At 33.4% G+C, this 19,570-nt stretch overlaps 3 protein-coding genes across 3 annotated transcripts in view; 1 reads left to right on the top strand and 2 right to left on the bottom strand.

Moving 5' to 3' along the window:
• The window catches only part of gsk3bb (glycogen synthase kinase 3 beta, genome duplicate b), a 28,338-nt gene extending 21,896 nt beyond the window's left edge, over positions 1–6,442 (bottom strand). Inside the window, exon 1 of the mRNA XM_051117777.1 lies at positions 5,676–6,442. Coding sequence (XP_050973734.1) covers positions 5,676–5,763 — 88 coding nt within the window. The 5' untranslated portion in view covers positions 5,764–6,442. The remainder of the gene's footprint in view (positions 1–5,675) is intronic.
• A 3,098-nt stretch (positions 6,443–9,540) lies between these two features.
• On the top strand, positions 9,541–18,490 carry taf5 (TAF5 RNA polymerase II, TATA box binding protein (TBP)-associated factor). Its single transcript, XM_051121044.1, has 11 exons — positions 9,541–9,970; positions 11,411–11,636; positions 12,583–12,898; positions 13,331–13,494; positions 13,892–14,027; positions 14,104–14,224; positions 14,912–15,041; positions 15,240–15,404; positions 15,806–15,983; positions 17,381–17,558; positions 17,805–18,490. The coding sequence occupies exons 1-11, from the start codon at positions 9,565–9,567 to the stop codon at positions 18,020–18,022; spliced, it is 2,238 nt and encodes a 745-aa protein (XP_050977001.1). The 5' UTR covers positions 9,541–9,564; the 3' UTR covers positions 18,023–18,490.
• atp5md (ATP synthase membrane subunit k) lies at positions 18,491–19,468 on the bottom strand. The gene is made up of 4 exons (XM_051121057.1): positions 19,401–19,468; positions 18,897–18,999; positions 18,679–18,774; positions 18,491–18,600 (listed from the first exon to the last, which is right to left on the bottom strand). Exons 2-3 carry the CDS (start codon positions 18,981–18,983, stop codon positions 18,685–18,687), a joined length of 177 nt encoding a protein of 58 aa, XP_050977014.1. The 5' UTR covers positions 18,984–18,999; positions 19,401–19,468; the 3' UTR covers positions 18,491–18,600; positions 18,679–18,684.
• Positions 19,469–19,570: the final 102 nt, after the last annotated feature.

Below are 19,570 nucleotides of genomic sequence, written 5' to 3'. Positions count from 1 at the left end.
ATAAACATGAACTTATTATAAATATCTAATGATTAGCGGAATTTAATCACCAATATTCTACATATCAACCCATGCATATGTGCTTTTATATAATGAACGTTAGTCAGCATAAACATCACAATTAACTCGGCGCATATGAAAACAGGCATGATACTAATAACCAATAATTATTGTCATAGCATTATAATATGTTTGTTTGTTTACATTTTTAAAAATTATTTTATATGTATTATATTATTATATTATCATAATATTTTTATTATTTTATATTTTACACTATCATTCAAAACTTTGGGATCAGTAATACTTAAAAAAAACAAAAACAAACATTTATTCAGCGAGAACGCATTGAATTGATAAGAGTAACAGTAAAATTGACAGTAAGAGTAAAGCTTACAATCTTAAAATTTGTATTTCCAGTACATGCTGTTTTTCAGACTTTCTCTTTAACAAAAAATCCTGGGAAAAAAGTATGAGTTTCCACAAAAACATATTAAGCAGAATGTCTGTTTTTAACATTAATAATAATGAGAATTGTTTTTCGAGCAGCAAATCAGTATATTATAATGATTTTTGAAAGATCATGTGACACTGAAGACTGGAGTAATGATGCGGAAAAATCAGCTTTAATGTCACAAAAATAAATTACATTTTGAAAACTATTAAAATGGAAGAATTAAAATTTTAAATTGTAATAATATTTCATAATATTACTGTTTTTACTGTATTTGTAATCAAATAAATACAGCCTGGATGAGCATGAGACACTTCATTCACAAACATCCTACCAACACTATTAATTTGAATTATTCAAAAGTTTTTGAACGATAATATTTAAAAAAATATTTTAACAAAAAAAAGTAAAGATGTCTCTTCTGCCCACTAAGCCTGCATTTATTTGATCAAAATACAGCATATTATTGTGAAATATTTTTACAATTTAAAATAACTGCTTTCTATTTGAATACATTTTAAAATGCAATTTATTCCTGTGATCCTGTGAGTTTCATTACTCCAATCTTCAGCGTCACATGATCCTTAAAAATCGTTCTAATATGCTGATTTGCTGTTCAAGAAATATTTATTATTATTATTACTATTATTATTATTATCAATATTTAAAACAGTTGAGTACATTTCTTTCAGGATTGATGAATAGAAAGATTCAAAGATCAGCATTTATCTGAAATAAAAACATTTTGTAATATTATACACTATACCATTCAAAAGCTTGGAGTCAGTATAACTTCTATTGGGAAAGAAATTATCGAAATTAATACTTTTATTTTGCACGGATTTTTTAAATTGATCAAAAGTGATGATAAAGACTTATAATCATTATAAGATTTATAATGTCACAAAAGATTTCTATTTCAGATAAATGCTGTTCTTCTGAACTTTCTATTCATCAAAGAAACCTGAAAAAATTCTATTCAGCTGTTTTTAACATAATAATAATAATAATAATAAATGTTTTTTGAGCAGCAAATCAGAATATTAGAACGATTTCTGAAGGATCATGTGACTGGAGAAATGATGCTAAAAATTCAGCTTTGAAATCACAGGAATAAATTACATTTTAAAATATATTCAAATAGTAAACAGTTATTATACATAGGAAAAATATATCATACCATTTTTGCTGTACTATGGATTAAATAAATGCAGACTTGGTGAGCAGAAAAGACTTCTTTAACATTAACACACTTACTGTTCAAAAACTTTTGACTGGTAGCATATTTTTAATGTTACCAATATATTAAGGATCAACACCAGTACGGTTGACCCACTGAACAAACTTCTATGCCTAACAGGCTCATTTCATACCCTTTGAACAGGCATCTGCCCTAAGGAGGTCTATAATAGCTCTAAACGGGTTTAAATCCCTAATTTGCTTGGACAGGTTCATGGTATTATCTCTAATACGAGCTATGAAATGTGATTTCGCAGCTATGAAGAGAGGCCTGCCGCTGTTCTCTATTAAGCATGTCTAGACACGGACTATTTGGCGTGTGACGGTAATGAGCACGTCACATGCTCAGGTGTAGCCCCTCTTTAGGGCACACCCTGTGGAGGAAGTCATGCTGCCTCAGGCCTGGGTGTTGCTATGGCAGCAAGATGAGTCAGCTGGTACGGCTGATGCTGGGAGTCATTTGCCGTCAGCTGATCAGATCAACCACTGGACCGCCGGTACATACTCTCACACTCATGCACAAATTAAAAAAATACATTTTGAATAAACAAAATAAAGCTTATTTCATAATATGGATATTATTATTTAAATAAGCATAATTAATATATATATATATATATTGAATTACAATTATATTGAAGCCTTATATACTGTAAAATATTATAATTTAAAACAACTATTTTCTATTTTAATATATTTTAAAATGTAATTTATTCCTGTGATGCAAAGCTGAATTTTCAGGATCTTTACTCCAGTCTTAAGTGTCACATGCTCCTTCAGAAATCACTCTAATATGCTGATTTGCTGCTCAAGAAACATGTAGTGAACTACATTTAATAAAAATTCTATTCTATTCTATTTTTTTCCCAATTGCATTGTTGTACACAGTGTTTGAGGAAAAATATAAGCTGCACGTGTCTGCTTTTAAACCCTCCAAAACCCAATCCCAAGTAGAAAATCTAATGAAACACCATTAGACAGACATGGATGTGTTGGAAGTGCCAGTCCACGTCCTCCCCTATTGTTAAGTTGACTGTGACTCTACCGACAGCTACTGTAGGTATAGACACTTGGAAAAGGAGAACAGAGCCAGAGGTGAGTCACACACATCCCTCTGATCCTCCTTTCCTGGGGAGCACAGTGGTGAGATACACATCATTAGCGCAGGAAATGAGTGATCCAGCTGGGCTGAGGCTCAGGAGAGAGGCCTGTCACTCAAACCATGGGGCATGGGTTCAAAGAGGGGCAACGGACAATTTTACCGCTCATGCAGCTAAACGCTAGAGAGTAAGTGAGATATCAGGTAGTAAGCTGTGCCTTAAGACATTCATGGCTTATGAATCAATACCTATTCATGGATCTCAGTGCACTAAAACAAGCCCTGAGATCATCAGATACATCTTCCTTGGTAGAACAATAAATCTAGCCAGCTAAAAGGCTCTCAGATTAAGCTTAGAGGGACAGAACATTGTTCCAAACCTGTATGAGTTTCTTCTGTTGAACCAAAAAGATGACATTTTGAAGAATGTAGGTAACCAAATAGTTGACGGTAGCCATTGACTTGGCTAAAAATGTCAACGGCTACCATTAATTGTTTGCTTGGCATTCTTAAAAATATATTCTTTTGTGTTTAACAGAATAAAGAAACTCATACGGGTTTGGAACAACCTGAGGGTGAGTAAATGATGACAGAATTTAGATTTTTGGGTGGACTATCTCTTTAAAAATGACAGTTTTATGTGTCCACAGTAATATTTGAATTAATATCATATGATGTATACATGACAATATTCTGTTTGTGAACAATATTCTGATTAATATCAGAATATGGTTATGTATGCATTATGTAATGTGTTAATCAAATTACCAAGAACAGACATAAAATCAGATACTTGGCTTTTGTAAACACCTTATTTGTTTATTTGGAATAAATACTGTAATAATATATCATGTGACAGCTGTCTTTTTCAGACTTCTGTAACCTGGAATATTGGTTTAATCTGGTTACGTTAATTAAGTCAGTGTTGTTTTAGGATCATTAGATTCTAGATTATTGAAGTTTTTACTAATATTTAATTTTTATCATCTCTTTATTTCCTGTTTTCATTTTATTTTAGGTAAAGTTTTAGTCATTTTGCTGTGTGTTTTTTGTCATTTTTTATTAGTTTTTATTTTTAAGTCTTAGTTATTTTTGTACATCAAGTTAAATGAGAAATGTAACTTTTTGCTGAATTAAAATAAATCTTCTTATTTTTTTATTTTGGTTTAATCTGGTTATGGTAATCAAGTCAGCGTTATTTTAAGATCATTGAGATATTATTGTAGTTTTTATTAATATTATTGTTTTTATTAAAATTATTATGGTTTTTATTAATAATTTACTTTTTTTCTGTTTTCATTTAATTTTAGTTAAAGTTTTAGTAATTTTGCTGTGATTTTGTCATTTTTTGTATTAGTTTTTTATGTCTATATAGTTTTTATTCATTTCTATTTTTAAGTTTTAGTTATTTTAGCACATCAAGTTAAACTAAATGCAAATGAGAAATGTAACTGGCAACTAGCTGTATTAAAACAAGTCTTTTTTATACTGTTTTAATCTGGTTATGGTAATCAATTTTAGGATCACTGAGATATTATTGTATTATTTTTTATTAATATCTACATTTTTTATTTTTAGTTTTCATTTAAGTTTACTTAAAGTTTTAATCATTTTTATGTGATTTTGTCATTTGTATTTGTTTTTAATATGTCTATATAGTTTTTATTCATTTATTCAATCAAGTCTGCATTATTTTAAGATCATTGAGATATTATTGCAGTTATTTAATATCTCAATGGTTTTTATTAATAATTAAAATTTTTGTTTTCTGTTTTCATTTAATTTTAGCTAAAGTTTTAATAATTTTGCTGTGATTTTGCCATTTTTTTATATGCCTATATACTGTACTTTTTATTAATTTTTATTTATAAGTTTTAGTTATTTTAGTACTTCAAAAAAACGCAATTGAGAAATGTGGCAACTAGGTAATTTATATATATATATATATATATATATATATATATATAATGCATATAATGTTTTTTGGATTACTATCTAGTAAACTATTTGTTTACTATATAATAACTATAATAATAACAATAATAACCCTGAACCATGGTGATGTGTTTACATGATGCTTATGACAAATTCTAATTATTATCTGACAATCCTTGTGCATGTTAATGCAGTCATTAAAATTAAAATTTTTGTTTTCTGTTTTCATTTAATTTTAGCTAAAGTTTTAGTAATTTTGCTGTGATTTTGTCATTTTTTATATGCCTATATACTGTACTTTTTATTAATTTTTATTTATAAGTTTTAGTTATTTTAGTACTTCAAAAAAAAAACACAATTGAGAAATGTGGCAACTAGCTGAATTAAAATAAGTCTTTTTATTTTCTTTTAATTTTGGTAATTTCAGTATGTATATATATATATATATATATATATATAATGAATATAATGTTTTTTGGATTACTATCTAGTAAACTATTTGTTTACTATATAATAACTATAATAATAACAATAATAACCCTGAATCATGGTGATGTGTTTACATGATGCTTATGACAAATTCTAATTATTATCTGACAATCCTTGTGCATGTTAATGCAGTCATTATCTTAGCTAAAAAAAGGTCTCTGCACTGCAACCTCCCTGGTATAAACTACTGAGCTGTGCAGTGATGCCTAGGCAGGGTGCTTCCTTAGTGCACAATGCAGCAAATGTATTTCCACTGAGCAGATCTGATAATAAAAGACAGGACCTGACCCATCCCTTGAGATCCTGGCAGCATTACATTAGGAGCAAGATTACATGACAAACTGTACATCATACACATATCCAACCTAATCATAAGCAATTGTGAATTATTTGTATTTCTTGTGAGGTTTGGCTGAGATAGACTGCGATATGAGATACAGAGTAGATGTTAATACTTACTGCTGACTTTCATGTTGCCAAAGGCTGAAGGCTGCGGCACTGGCTTGCAGCTCTCCGCAAATGAGGTGGTCCTAGGCCGGCCTGACATCTCCAAGATCTCGTTACTGTTTAACCACGCTCCTTATAGGCTCCTTTAACCCAAGAGTAAATATCTGGATTCCGAATGAGCTTCTGATTAAGCAAATAAAGGAAAACTCCAGGATATCTCTTCTAATGCAATGGATTCAGAGGTGGTCAGATGATTGTAGATGAAGACATCCGTTCATTAACCATCAAATGTGGCGTTTAAAAACACTTTACAAACCGAATGGTACAAATTAGTCCCCGTTTTAGACTTGGCGATGATAATGTCGGAGAAAAATGTCTATGGAAAGACAAAATCACATTATCTTGAACAGACATTCAGCCTGTATCAGTTCACATCAGCATATCCAGAGCGCAAAACTGTTATCTCGCATGCGCACAGATGAAGTCTGCCGAGATCAGATAAACTTACTCAATTATAATTTATATTTCACTTTATATCCTTCAGATGTTGCAGGCGTGTGTCGATAAAGCTGACACCGAGACTTGCCATGGCCGCGTCAGTCCGTTAATATTAGATCCGATAAAACGCAAATAATTCAGACATCGTTCTTCCAGATGACGGGACGGATGTCGCTAGCTTTTTCGTGAGCCCTCAAATAACACAGGATCCCTGAAGATGATGTTTCCTTTCGACTGACACAGCCGTTCTGGATGCCTCCTGCTAGCGATGTGAGTGAGATTCATGAAAGAATCGTTCTGAAACATGAGTCGAATCTTTTTGAATGAATCTTTCAAAACGGTCTAAACGACTCGTTCCTAAACCGTACTGGTCCGAGCTGTTCTTAAAGGTACAGTTCACCCAAAAATTAAAATTCTGTCATTAATTACTCTCCCTCATGTCATGACCTTTGTTCATCTAAGGAACACAAATGATAATATTTTTGCTTAGACAGCAACACAATTGACACGTTCAAGACCCAGAACGGTAGTAAGGACATCATTAAAATAACATTAGTCCATGTGACATCAGTGGTTCAACTGTAATTTTTCAGAGCTACGAGAATACCTTTTTTTATTATTATTCTCTCTGTATACCCTTTTTCTACTTCTGTTGTGAGATGTATATATTTGTATTAATATGTACATAATTGCAAAATAAAAAATAAATAAATAAATAAATAAAAAAGCTACGAGAATACCTTTTGTGCGCAAAGAAAATAAAAATAACGACTTTATCTCACAATTCTTCTCCTTTTAGAGAGTATAACGACGCACGCGTTGGCCTTGCTTACGTTTAGAGGAAATTATGTAATTTTTAATGTAAATGCACATTATATTTGGGTTCTAAACTATACATACGTACTTATAATAAATTAAAATGGTTACAAAAACAACAAATAAATTAATTAATTAAAATAAATAATTAATTATAATAATACATAATTATATAAATAAATTTAATTAAATAATTATTAATATAATAATATTATTATAATTTTATTAATTAAAAATCAAATAAAAAATAAATAAAAACCTCTTAACAGATTATGAATGACATTACAGAGACACTGTAATGAGATTCAAACAATCATACACAAGGAAAGCATCTAAATGTATGGGTTTTCTTTGAATACTTCTCTGTAATATTTCAGGAACCTTTTTATTCTTTATAAGATGAAGCGATTTTAGTTTAAGTTTAATTCAATTTTAAAAGGGGAAAATTTGTGATTTTTTGTGTGTGAATTAAAAATTCACCATATAAAATTAAAACAAAAAATTACACTATGTTCCAGCGGTTTATTTTTAGTGTTATTATAATAAAAATTCTTCTCCTTTTGGAGAGTATAATGACATATGCGTTGGCCTTGCTTACGTTTAGAGGAAATTAATAATTTAGTTTAATTTAGTTCAGAGGAAATATAAATAAATATAAATAAATAATAATTAAATAATTATTAATGTAATAATATTATAATAATTTATAATTATAAATTATAAATTAAAAATCAAATTAAAAAAAATAAAAACCTTTTTTAACAGAGAGATTATGAATGACATTACAGAGACATTGTAATGAGATTCAAACAATCATACACAAGGAAAGCATCTAAATGTATGGGTTTTCTTTGAATACTTCTCTGTAATATTTCAGGAACCTTTTTATTCTTTATAAGATGAAGCGATTTTAGTTTAAGTTTAATTCAATTTTAAAAGGGGAAAAATTTTTGTGTGTGAATTAAAAATGTTCCAGTGGTTTATTTTTAGTGTTATTTTAATAAAAATTCTTCGCCTTTGGGAGAGTATAACGACATATGCGTTGACCTTGCTTACGTTTAGAGGAAATTATGTAATTTTTAATGTAAATGCACATTATATTTGGGTTCTAAACTAAACTACATACATATTTATAATAAATTAAAATGGTTACAAAAACAACAAATAAATAAATAAAAATAAATAAATAATTATAATAATAAATAATTATATAAATAAATAATAATTAAATAATTATTAATATAATAATATTATTAGAATTTTATAGATTAAATATCAAATAAAAAAAATAAAAACCTCTTAAAAGATTATGAATGACATTACAGAGACATTGTAATGAGATTCAAACAATCATACACAAGGAAAGCATCTAAATGTATGGGTTTTCTTTGAATAATTCTCTGTAATATTTCAGGAATCTTTTTATTCTTTTAAGATGAAGCGATTTTAGTTTAAGAGAGTTTGATTCAATTTTAAAAGGGGATAGCATGGGGAACAATTTGCGAATTTTTGTGTGTGAATTAAAAATTTACCATATAAAATTAAAACAAAAAAAATAGTGTTATTATAATAAAAACATCTCTTTTAAACTAAAGGACTGTACGAAATTAGCCAAATCAAACATATGTGGCTTTTGTAACGTTTTAGAGCCACGCCGGCACCACGTGGTGACGTACTTTCGTCATGACGTAAAGAATCCCTGAATTGGCTCTTTGAAATGAACTGTTCAAAAGAACCGACTCACGGAAATTAGTCAGAGTTCCCACCACTACCTCCTACCGGAAAGCAAATGATAGCGCAGTACTCCCTCTCTTCTCATCTGCTGCTACTACATTAGGGCCTCTACTGTCCGTTTGGAAAATAATACGTCTTTTACGTAAAGATGCACTTTCAAACGTACAGCTCTCTGCTGAACCACGCTACATGATTTCGAAATTGTGAACGCTTATACGTGACGTACGCGCTCCTTGAGCAGCGCCCTAAAGGGAAATGGGTGGAGAATCCGCAAGCCAATGATGAATCAGTGTGATCATTTCACTTATATATAATATAATGTAAATTATTAGAAATAATCAGGAGTCTATGACTTGTCTGTATGGTTGTGTAAAATAAGTAATTAAAAATTTTAGATATATCTCAAACAAAACTCCTACTGGAGTTTTATGCGTTTATTTTTATGATACAATATGATACTTCTGCATTAATTACAGCTACTTTTGAGTTTCATGTTAATATGATTGTATGTGTAATATCAATAATTTTTCAGGTTTTAATATATTTCTATTAATTTATTCAAATTCAATTAATGTATCTGACGAACAGAGACGACCTATGGTTTTAAACTGTTAAAAAATGCCTAAAAAAAGTAAAAATGCCTCAGAAAATCAGTTACAGCGGGCAGATACTGCCGTTTAAACGACAGTGTTAATATTAATAATAATTTTACCCCTTAAAACTAAAACTTGATTTCCTCTTCACACTCTACTCTAGCTAGGCTACTGAACCAAAAAAAGAGAGAGGACTGTGTACGTCATGACGTACTACGCTGCGTACGTCATGACGTCATTGCTACCAGCGCCGGGGAAAAATGGCGGCTGTGCAAGATGGACCGATGGAGCTGGACGCAGAGAAAGAGACAAAACCAGAAATTCTCAGCGATGGGACGTCAAACCTCTCGGGGAACACAGCGAGCGGGACCATGTCCTCGTCGCCGCTCACCGCTGCCCCCGCCGGTGGAGCTCCGAAGATGGAGGACCAGCAAACTTTGATCGCAGTTCTGCAGTTTCTAAAGCGGAATAAACTGATGGAGTCGGTGGATATCTTACGGCGGGAAGCCGGTTTAGGAGAAGACCAGGAGGACTCACAGGCTCTCGATGGCAGCGGAGGAGTCAAGGGTGACGGGGATGGAGGGGATACAAACTCTCTGCTCAGCCGGGTATCCATGGCATCAGCAGCCGCCCCCCAAAGCACACTGACTCCCATGCCAGCTAAGAGTGAGTGTCACCTACAACTTCTAACTGATGATATTTACCATGCAATGTGCCTTTAATAAATAAAGTAAAGGTGCATTGCACCTTTTAAGTTGTTAAAACAGTACAAGATCAGCTTTATGCCTTTCATATGCTGTAGTTTGTACAAATGGTCAATTGTATCAACAGTCACCCCCCCAATATAAGCCCTCCATGTAGTTTTGCTTATATATTGTACATTTGAATAATTAGTTTCTGACATATTTTGCTGTCATTTCACATGCAGTTTGTGCAGGAAGTTCATGCATTAAAAAGTTATGGTTACATTAAGGTGCTGGATTATTTTGTTTCTGTAATAGACGTAGATACACATAGAAAAATAAATATTGCTATAACTTTGTTACTGTATTTACTAATAATAGTTCTACAAATAATTCAGTATAGACATCAGGGTTATTATAACTAAAACTACAGAACTTTTAATTGTCTGAAGTAAAAAAATTCCTTCAGAAATGGTTCTAGTATGATAATTTATTATTATTATTATTAACAATATTTAGAGTACAGTTGAGTACAATTTTTTCAGGATTCTTTCATGAATAGAAAGATTCAAAGATCAGCATTTATCTGAAATAAAACGTTTTTGTAACTTTCTACACTATACCATTCAAAAGCTTCTATAGAAAAATGATAGAAATTACTGTTTATTTAGCAAGGATGCTTTAAATTGATCAAAAGTGATGATAAAGGCATTTATAATGTTACAAAAGATTTCTATTTCAGATAAATGCTGTTCTTCTGAACTTTCTATTCATCAAAGAAACCTGAACAAAATCTGTGCTGTTTTCAGCATCATAAAAATGATAAATGTTTTTTGAGCAGCAAATCAGAATATTAGAATGATTACTGAAGAATCATGTGACTGAAAAATGATGCAAAAAAATTCAGGTTTGAAATCACAAATATCTAAAAATATATTCAAATAAACAGTTATTTTAAATGGTAAAAATATTTCAGAATGTTACTGTTTTTGCTGTATTTTGGATCAAATAAATACAGGCTTGGTGAGCAGAAGTGACGTTTTTAGAAAGCATTAAAAACCTCTTTGACTGGTAGTATATATGTGTATAAAATGTATTTTATCTGTTTGCCAAGGCAACTCATTACAATTTAAAGTACTAAAATAACTAAAACCAAAGTGATTAAAATTGTACCCAAAATAAAATAAAAAATATAAAGTAAAAAAAAAGTTCAATTCAAAATGATAAAACTAATAGAATCTCAATTCTAAAATAATCAAAAATGAACATATGTACATATATGTATATCTTGATTGAATGTCTTTGCACAGTGTAGCATCGTTTTTTATGGTTTACTGGTCTTTTAATATGCAGTAGCATCATAGATCTTATAAAAATACATTTCCAGGTGTGATTTGCCATTGATCTTTGTTATCTGCTGCAGGTGCAAATGACCAGCCGGATGTCAGTGTGGTGTTGTCAGCGTACAGCCAGCAGGGGGATCCCTCCTTGTATAAGGTTTACTACAGCGACCTGAAGAACTTCATAGAGTCCGTGCTGGACTGTCACAGAGCAGAGCTGTCCCAGCTCTTCTACCCTTTGTTCGTTCACATGTACCTGGAGCTGGTCTACAACAACAATGAAAACGAAGCAAAGGCTTTCTTTGAAAAGTAAGCATCCCATTACAGCATTGTTTCCATTTGGAATTAATCATGGATAATATGATTATCATCATGTCATTTGATAATAATGCCTGTTTTCATCCCCCTTGTCATCCAAAATGTTTCTGTCTTTCTTTCTTCAGTCGTAAAGAAATTATGTTTTCTGAGGAAAACATTTCAGGATTTCTCTCCATGTAATGGACTTCTATGGTGCCCCCAAATTCAAACTTCCAAAATGCAGTTTAAATGCAGCTTCAAAGGACTCTAAATGATCCCAGCCAAGGAATAAGGGTCTTATCTAGTGAAATATTTGGTTATTTAAAAAAAAAATTATGTACTTTTTACACCTCTAACGCTTGTCTCGTCTAGCTCTGTGTGAGCTTTGTTTTTTTTTTTCGGTCGTGACAGTTACGGTACATCAAAAAATATCCATTTAATTTTCTCCTTCAACTTCTTATTTGCATGTTTACTTTGTAAACTCTGGGTTGGTACTTTTGCAGCGATGCAGGACAATTTTAAAGTTGGAGGAGAAAATGAGATGGGAGTTTTTAGACGTACCCTAAAAAACAGATTTCACACAGAGCTAGACGAGACCAGTGTTAGAGGTTAAAGAGGTTAAAAAGTATATAAATTGTAATTAAAACAAAACAAAAAAACATCTTTTTGCTAGATAAACCCTTATTCCTCGGCTGGGATCGTTTAGAGCCCTTTGAAGCTGCATTTAAACTGCATTTTGGAAGTTCAAATTCGGGGGCACCATAGAAGTTCATTACATGGAGAGAAATCCTGAAATGTTTTTCTCCAAAAACATAATTTCTTACGACTGAAGAAAAAAAAAAAAAAAGAACATCTTAGATGACAAGGGGGTGATTAAATTATCTGTAAAATTTCGTTCTGGAAGTGAACTAATGCTTTATGTAGTGGCATAACCAGTTCATTTCCTATTTGCTGATAGGTTTAGCGGTGATCAGGAGTGTTACTATCAGGATGACCTGCGCGTTCTCTGTGGCCTTAGTAAGAAAGAGCACCTCAAGGGGAACGAGGCGCTGCTGGATTTCCGCACCAGCCGTTTTGTACTGCGCATCTCCAGAGACTCGTACCAGCTACTGAAAAGACACTTGCAGGAAAGGCATAATAACCAGATATGGAACATCATTCAAGAGCACTTGTACATCGACATATTTGACGGCATGCCTCGCAGCAAGAGCCAGATCGATAGCATGTCCGGCAGTCTTGCAGGAGAGGCCAGACGAGAAGTCAATAAAGTCAAGGTTAGATATGTTTCCTTATGGAAAATATACAGTTCAAAAGTTTTATGTTGGTGGTCTCGTTTTTTAAAGAAGACTTTTATGCTCACCAAGGCTGCATTGTTTGAAATAGAAATCTTTTGTAGCATTATAAATATCTTTGCTGTCACTTTTGATCAGTTTAATCCCTTGATGAATAAAAGCATTCATTTCTTAAAATCTAAATTTAAAATCTTTTGAATTTCAGTGTGTGTAAGGGATGTTTTATTAATGTGATTAAGATATTTGATGGGATCACAGTGGGAGAGTTTGCACTTTTACTTTGAGTAAATTATAAGGAAATTCATTGAAAGAGATTAAAAAACATCTCTCAGTCACCTTTGAATTAAAAATCATCTTTTGTTTGAAAATGATTGTGTGTTTTAATGTCGTATTTCTTGTTTCTAATGGTGCCAGGTATTCTATGGACTGCTAAAGGAGCCAGAGATTGAGGTCCCGTTGGATGATGAAGATGATGAAGCAGAAAATGAGGAAGGGAAGCCCAAGAAGAAGAAAACAAAAAAGGACAGTATGGGCTCCAAGAGTAAGAAACAAGACCCCAACGCTCCTCAACAGAACAGGTATGACAGCTGTGTACACTGCTGTCAATAAAATATAAAATACAAAATAAATCAGTTCTTTTGATCTATTTATTAAAGAATACAGAAAAAAGGTCATGATTTCAATGAAATTATTAAGCAGCACAACTGTTTTCAACACTGATAACAATAATACATTTTATTGATAAGGACATTAGAATGATTTCTGAAGGATGATGTGACACTGAAGACTGGAGTAATGATGCTGAAAATTCAGCTTTGCATCGCAGGAATAAATTACATTTTAAAATATCCTGAATAAAAAAAAAAACTATTTTAAACACATTTAAAAACCAACTTGTTTCACACATTTGAAAATCTTTCCAGCCAGAGTATGTTGGACATATCAGAAATGATTGCAAACCTCTCTTTCTGACAGGATCCCTCTGCCGGAGCTGAAGGACTCGGACAAACTGGATAAGATCATGTACATGAAGGAGAGCACCAAAAGAATCCGGCTCGGCCCGGAGAACCTGCCTTCCATTTGCTTCTATACGTTCCTCAATGCTTACCAGGTTGGCAGTGTTTTTGTTGATGGTTTAGTTTGGTGTTGCTTGACATCACGCATGCTGATTGTGTGTTGTCTCTCAGGGTTTGACGGCGGTAGACTTCACTGACGACTCCAGTCTGTTAGCGGGAGGTTTTGCAGACTCCACGGTCCGCGTATGGAGTGTCACACCCAAAAAATTACGCAAAGTTAAATCTGCAGCAGGTACGTATCTTCATAATCACTCTCACAAAAAAAATTGCCTTTTAGTACGAATATGTTAGCCTTAAGGGTATCTGGAAGATAACAGGGACAAAAATTCGCATTTAAAAGATATAACATTCGAAACTTAGTGTTTAACTTCCACCAATATGGATCAACCATTTTGATGACATCACCCTGCACTTCAGCTTCTCATCAAACTTTCTATCCAATCAAATTCTATCTAGAATCCGAAGTGTCCCGCCCCCTACACTATAAATAGACGCTGAAACTGCAGCTGAAATCAGTCACTTGTTCACAAAATGTATATTTTCTGTAGGGTGAATGGCAAGTAGGGCACTATATAGGGGATAGGGAACAATTCAGGCAGTGTAAATATGCTTTCCGTTGGGGCAAATGAAGTCTGGTTTTGCTTTGCGTCACACGAACTGCCACAGCATGCACAAAGTCTACTCCGGTCCAGAGACACGATAGCACAGAGTGCATCATATGTGCGAGACGCTGTCATATGGCTGTCATAAGCTGTGATATAAACAAAACACCATTGGCTATTTTAAAAAAAGAGGGTGGGGCTGCTGGATATGTCCCGCCTTGTCTTACTATTTCAGTTGAAATTACGTCAACATAGAATAATTCTGCATGTTTCAAAGCACTTCAGCAGACATTTAATTATGCTGTCCTGTTCTCTAGAGCTGAATCTGATTGATAAAGAGTCTGATGATGTTCTGGAGAGAATCATGGATGAGAAGACGGCCAGCGAGTCGAAGATCCTCTACGGTCATAGCGGGCCGGTGTATGGTGTCAGCTTCAGTCCAGACAGGTATCAGACGTATCCTCTAAAGTATCTCTAAGTAATACGGGACAACAGGGAAGGTGTGTAAGCATAACAACAATAGATAGAACAAATAGTTTGCTAACTGCTAAACATGTTTTGCATTATTCGTTATCTTCCTGCAGTTTTGAAGCATTCTGCAGCAGCTGATCTGACAGTGTGGTTTAATATCTCTGTGTCTCTTAGGAACTATCTGTTGTCCAGTTCTGAAGATAGTACAATCAGACTGTGGAGCCTGCAGACGTTTACGTGTCTCGTGGGGTATAAAGGACATAACTATCCAGTGTGGGACACTCAGTTCTCACCCTTCGGCTATTACTTTGTGTCTGGAGGACATGACAGAGTAGCACGGTATGTAGATTCTCTTTATTCACCCAAAAATGAAATTTCTGTCATTAATTACTCACCCTCATGTTGTTCATGTACACAAATTAAGATATTTTTGATGAAATCAAAGAGCTTTCTGACCCTGAAGGTGAGTAATTAATGACAGAATTTAAATTTTTAAATGAGCTATCCATTTAAATCAGCATATATGAAGACTTATTATCTTTAAGCAAAATGTAATTTTTTTGATTTTGGGGAGAAATATGACCTAAATACTTTTTGACAGGTTTTTCACCCAAATGGCTTAGCAGTATGATTTTCATATAGTAATTTTAACAATGTAGTTATGAAGAGATCTGTTTGGAAATGACAAGATATTCACATTTTTCAAGTTGTAAAATAGGATATCTTCATTTTCTTCTTAGTCTTTGGGCGACGGACCATTACCAGCCATTGCGGATATTTGCTGGGCATCTAGCTGATGTCACCTGTACACGATTCCACCCCAACTCTAACTATGTGGCCACGGGCTCGACCGACCGTACTGTACGCCTCTGGGATGTCCTAAATGGAAACTGTGTCCGCATTTTCACAGGTCACAAGGTATTGAAAGCTTCCAAAGGTGACTTAATGATATGAGCACTGCACAGGAAATCCCATTTGCCTCATTTGCGTTTGAATTAGCATTGCATCACTGTCTCTGTGAAGTTCTTTCATTATTTATTATCTCCCTTTCAGTGCTATTTACAGTTGAAGTCAGAAGTTTACATACACCTTGCAGAATCTGCAAAATGTTAACAATTGTACTAATATTAACTAAGAGGGATCATACAAAATGCATGTTGTTTTTGATTTAGTACTGACCTGAATAAGATATTTCACATAAAAGACGTTTACATACAGTCTGCAAGAGAAAATAATAGTTGAATTGTTCAGAAGTTTACACACGCTTGATTCTTAATACTGTGTTGCTACCTGAATGATCCACAACTGTTTTTTTGTTTAGTGATAGTTTTTCATGAGTCCCTTGTTTGTCCTGAACAGTTAAACTGCCTGCTGTTCTTCAGAAAAAATCCTTCAGGTCCCACAAATTCTTTGGTTTTTCAGCATTTTGTGTATTTGAACTCTTTCCAACGATGACTGTATGGTTCTGAGATCCATCTTTTCACACTGAGAACAACTGAAGGACTCATGTGCAGCTATTACAGAAATTTTAAACGCTCACTGATGCTTCAGAAGGAAAAATTATGCATTAAGAGTCGGGGTGAAAACTTTTTGAATTTGAAGATCAGGGTAAATTTAACTTATTTTGTCTTCAAGTTCAACATTCAAGTATCTTATGTAGCTTCTGAAGGGCAGTACTTAATGTAAAAAAAAAAAAAAATATGAAAATTGTACATATCCTTATTCTGTTCAAAAGTTTACACCCCCAGCTCTTAATGCATCATGTTTCCATCTGTAGCATCAGTGAGTGTTTGAACCTTCTGTAATAGTTGCATATGAGTCCCTCAGTTGTCCTCAGTGTGAAAAGATGGATCTCAAAATTATACAGTCATTTTTGGAAACAGTTCAAATACACAAAAATGCTGAAAAACCACAGAATTTGTAGAATTATTGTTATTTTCTCTTCTGGACTATATGTAAACACCTTTTATGTGAAATATTTTATTCAGGTCAGTACTTAAAAAAAAAAAAAAAAACATGCATTTTGTCTGATCCCTCCTATTTTGGTAAAATAATTAACATTTTGCAGATTCTGCAAGGTGTATGTAAACTTCTTACTTCAACTGTATATAGCCCTGCTATTATAGTGTTTATTAATATTTTGAATTAGATTTTATTTTGATTTTCAGTTTTAATAATGTAGCTATATTTTTCAATGTTTCTAATCAAGTTTTAACATTTATTTCAGCTTTATTTATGGCCCTTTTATAACCTAATTTGTCCCACATACCGAGTATTATAAGTAATGGTAAAATGTGCTAATGTTTGCTTTTCAGGGGCCCATCCATTCTCTGGCATTCTCACCTAACGGAAAGTTCCTGGCATCTGGATCCACAGACGGGAGAGTTTTACTATGGGATATTGGACACGGGCTGATGATCGGAGAGCTGAAGGGTCACACAGATACAATTTATGCCCTCAAGTTCAGCAGAGATGGAGAAATCCTCGCATCAGGTCAGCACACAATCTACTGAATGCCTTCTGAAAAAAGTTTGATTTCCATATCTTCTGATATCAGCATATATGCCATAAAAGCCTCATGTTTTCAAATATCAACTGAAATACTCATGCAAGTTTTTTCTTTTTTTGTATAAAGGTTAAAAAAAAAGATTTTCATATAATTATTTCATGTCAGTCTTCACAGGTTTAACAGCAATACAAATCATTCAGTTCATTTTGAAATTGGATGTTTTATTCCAGGCTCTATGGATAACACAGTTCGACTGTGGGACTCCTTGAAGGCTTTCGATGACGTGGAGACAGATGACTTCACCGCAACGACGGGGCACATTCACCTGCCTGATAACTCGCAGGAGTTACTGCTTGGGACATACCACAGCAAATCTACACCTGTCACCCACCTGCACTTCACCAGACGCAACCTACTATTGGCTGCAGGCGCATACAACTCTCAGTGAAGTGATGGTGTATTCCTAAGGACAATGACTTTACATAGCTGTGTTTTTGTTTTTTGTGAATGGTGCATATTATTTCAAGATTACAGCTCATCCTAATATGTGAAATGGGTTCAAGTGAAGTGAAAGACATCATAATGAACTACCAAGCACTGAGCATACATGAGCTACGTAGGAGCAGCCACCAATACCTCTTGTGTTATTCATATGCTGATCCTGGATCAGATTTTTCACCTTGTGCTCATGAGAAGCTTGTTTCCTTTTCTCGTCAATATCATCACTGCCATGCTTGTTTTCAAGGCCGCATCATATGTCTCACAATGATGTGGCTGGTCTCTTTTCGTTTTTGTAAATGAACTTTTCCTGGTTATTGATCTTTGACATGTGTTGCATATGAACACTGTTCTCATTTTATGTACAAATTTTAATACTAGTGCCTAAAAGTGTAAATAAAACATTTTCTACACAGTGTTTGTTTGGTACAAGTCATCTTTTTTATTCTTTACATAGCTGAACCATAGTGACGAGGTCAAAACAAGGACATCCAGCCTCCGGCACCCCTAGTTTTATCACAATACATCCTGAAAACGAAGGGGAAACAAGTTAGAATGCAACTTTTGGAAAATGAAATTCATTAGTTTAATTCAGGTGGCACTTACTATAAATTAACTTGATTTCACAGCCTTTTGCTTCTTGGGTTTCAATTTGAAGAAGAGGATAATGGCAGCAATACTGGCGTATGTGGCCAACACGCACTGAAGTCAAGGAGAAAAGACATCCTGGTTTATTCAGTGGAAGATTCAAAAGCAATGCATATTTGGAGTTTAACTCCATAATAATGGAAAAATTAGCTTTATTTAAGTGCAATTCAACTTACATTCCTCCTTCCTGTGATAGTGTATGAATTGAAGTACTTGGCAATGCCAGTGAACTGGTGGTGAGTTCCAGCGTCGTGTCCTCCCATGATTTCTTTGTGCAATCTGTTTATAGACATATTCATAAATGAAAATAAGTACATTCAAACTTACGCTTTTCATAAATATGTAACGTTAAGGTCACGCAAAAATGCGTAAAGGACAACACTGCGTGTTGAAATAATGACAGGCTGTTTTTTTCCCTTAAATGTAGTTGCAGATTTACCATGAGATTTTAAAAATCTAACATTAATAATGTTTCAACTTAAAAAATGTTTAATATTACCATTTGTATATTAGCACTTCAGTGCGTTTGCTAAACCAAGCGTCTTTATGGTAACGGTTAAATGCGACCTGCGGCCTTCACTGAGCAGCATATATTCGTTTTGCAAGTTATACTAAAACAGCACGATTTTTAAAACACGCTGAATAAAGACATTTCTATTAAAATGTGAAACATGACTTACCAAGCTAACTGGTGCCCTTCAATGGAGTAGCCGGAAAGTGAATGATTTAAGGAAATCCCGCCTTCGCGGTGATAGCCTGAATGAACCGCAGTCATTGGATTACGCTCACGTCAATCACTTTTTACACTCCAACAATAGGTACAGAGAGACGTCAATCTAAATATCCCGTC

Source organism: Labeo rohita, chromosome 1 (assembly GCF_022985175.1).
Source record: "Labeo rohita strain BAU-BD-2019 chromosome 1, IGBB_LRoh.1.0, whole genome shotgun sequence".
NCBI classification, from domain to species: Eukaryota; Metazoa; Chordata; class Actinopteri; order Cypriniformes; family Cyprinidae; genus Labeo; species Labeo rohita.
Note: the sequence above shows the minus strand (reverse complement) of the source record. Positions and strands in the feature narration are given on the sequence as shown.

Coding starts and splice junctions, on each gene's coding strand:
- taf5 (XM_051121044.1), top strand. CDS start 9,565: ATGGCGGCTGTGCAAGATGGACCGATGGAGCTGGACGCAGAGAAAGAG. Junction 13,495..13,891: donor AACGCTCCTCAACAGAACAG/GTATGACAGCTG, acceptor TCTTTCTGACAG/GATCCCTCTGCCGGAGCTGA. Junction 17,559..17,804: donor TGGAGAAATCCTCGCATCAG/GTCAGCACACAA, acceptor GTTTTATTCCAG/GCTCTATGGATAACACAGTT.
- atp5md (XM_051121057.1), bottom strand. CDS start 18,983: ATGGGAGGACACGACGCTGGAACTCACCACCAGTTCACTGGCATTGCC. Junction 18,775..18,896: donor CTATCACAGGAAGGAGGAAT/GTAAGTTGAATT, acceptor CCTTGACTTCAG/TGCGTGTTGGCCACATACGC.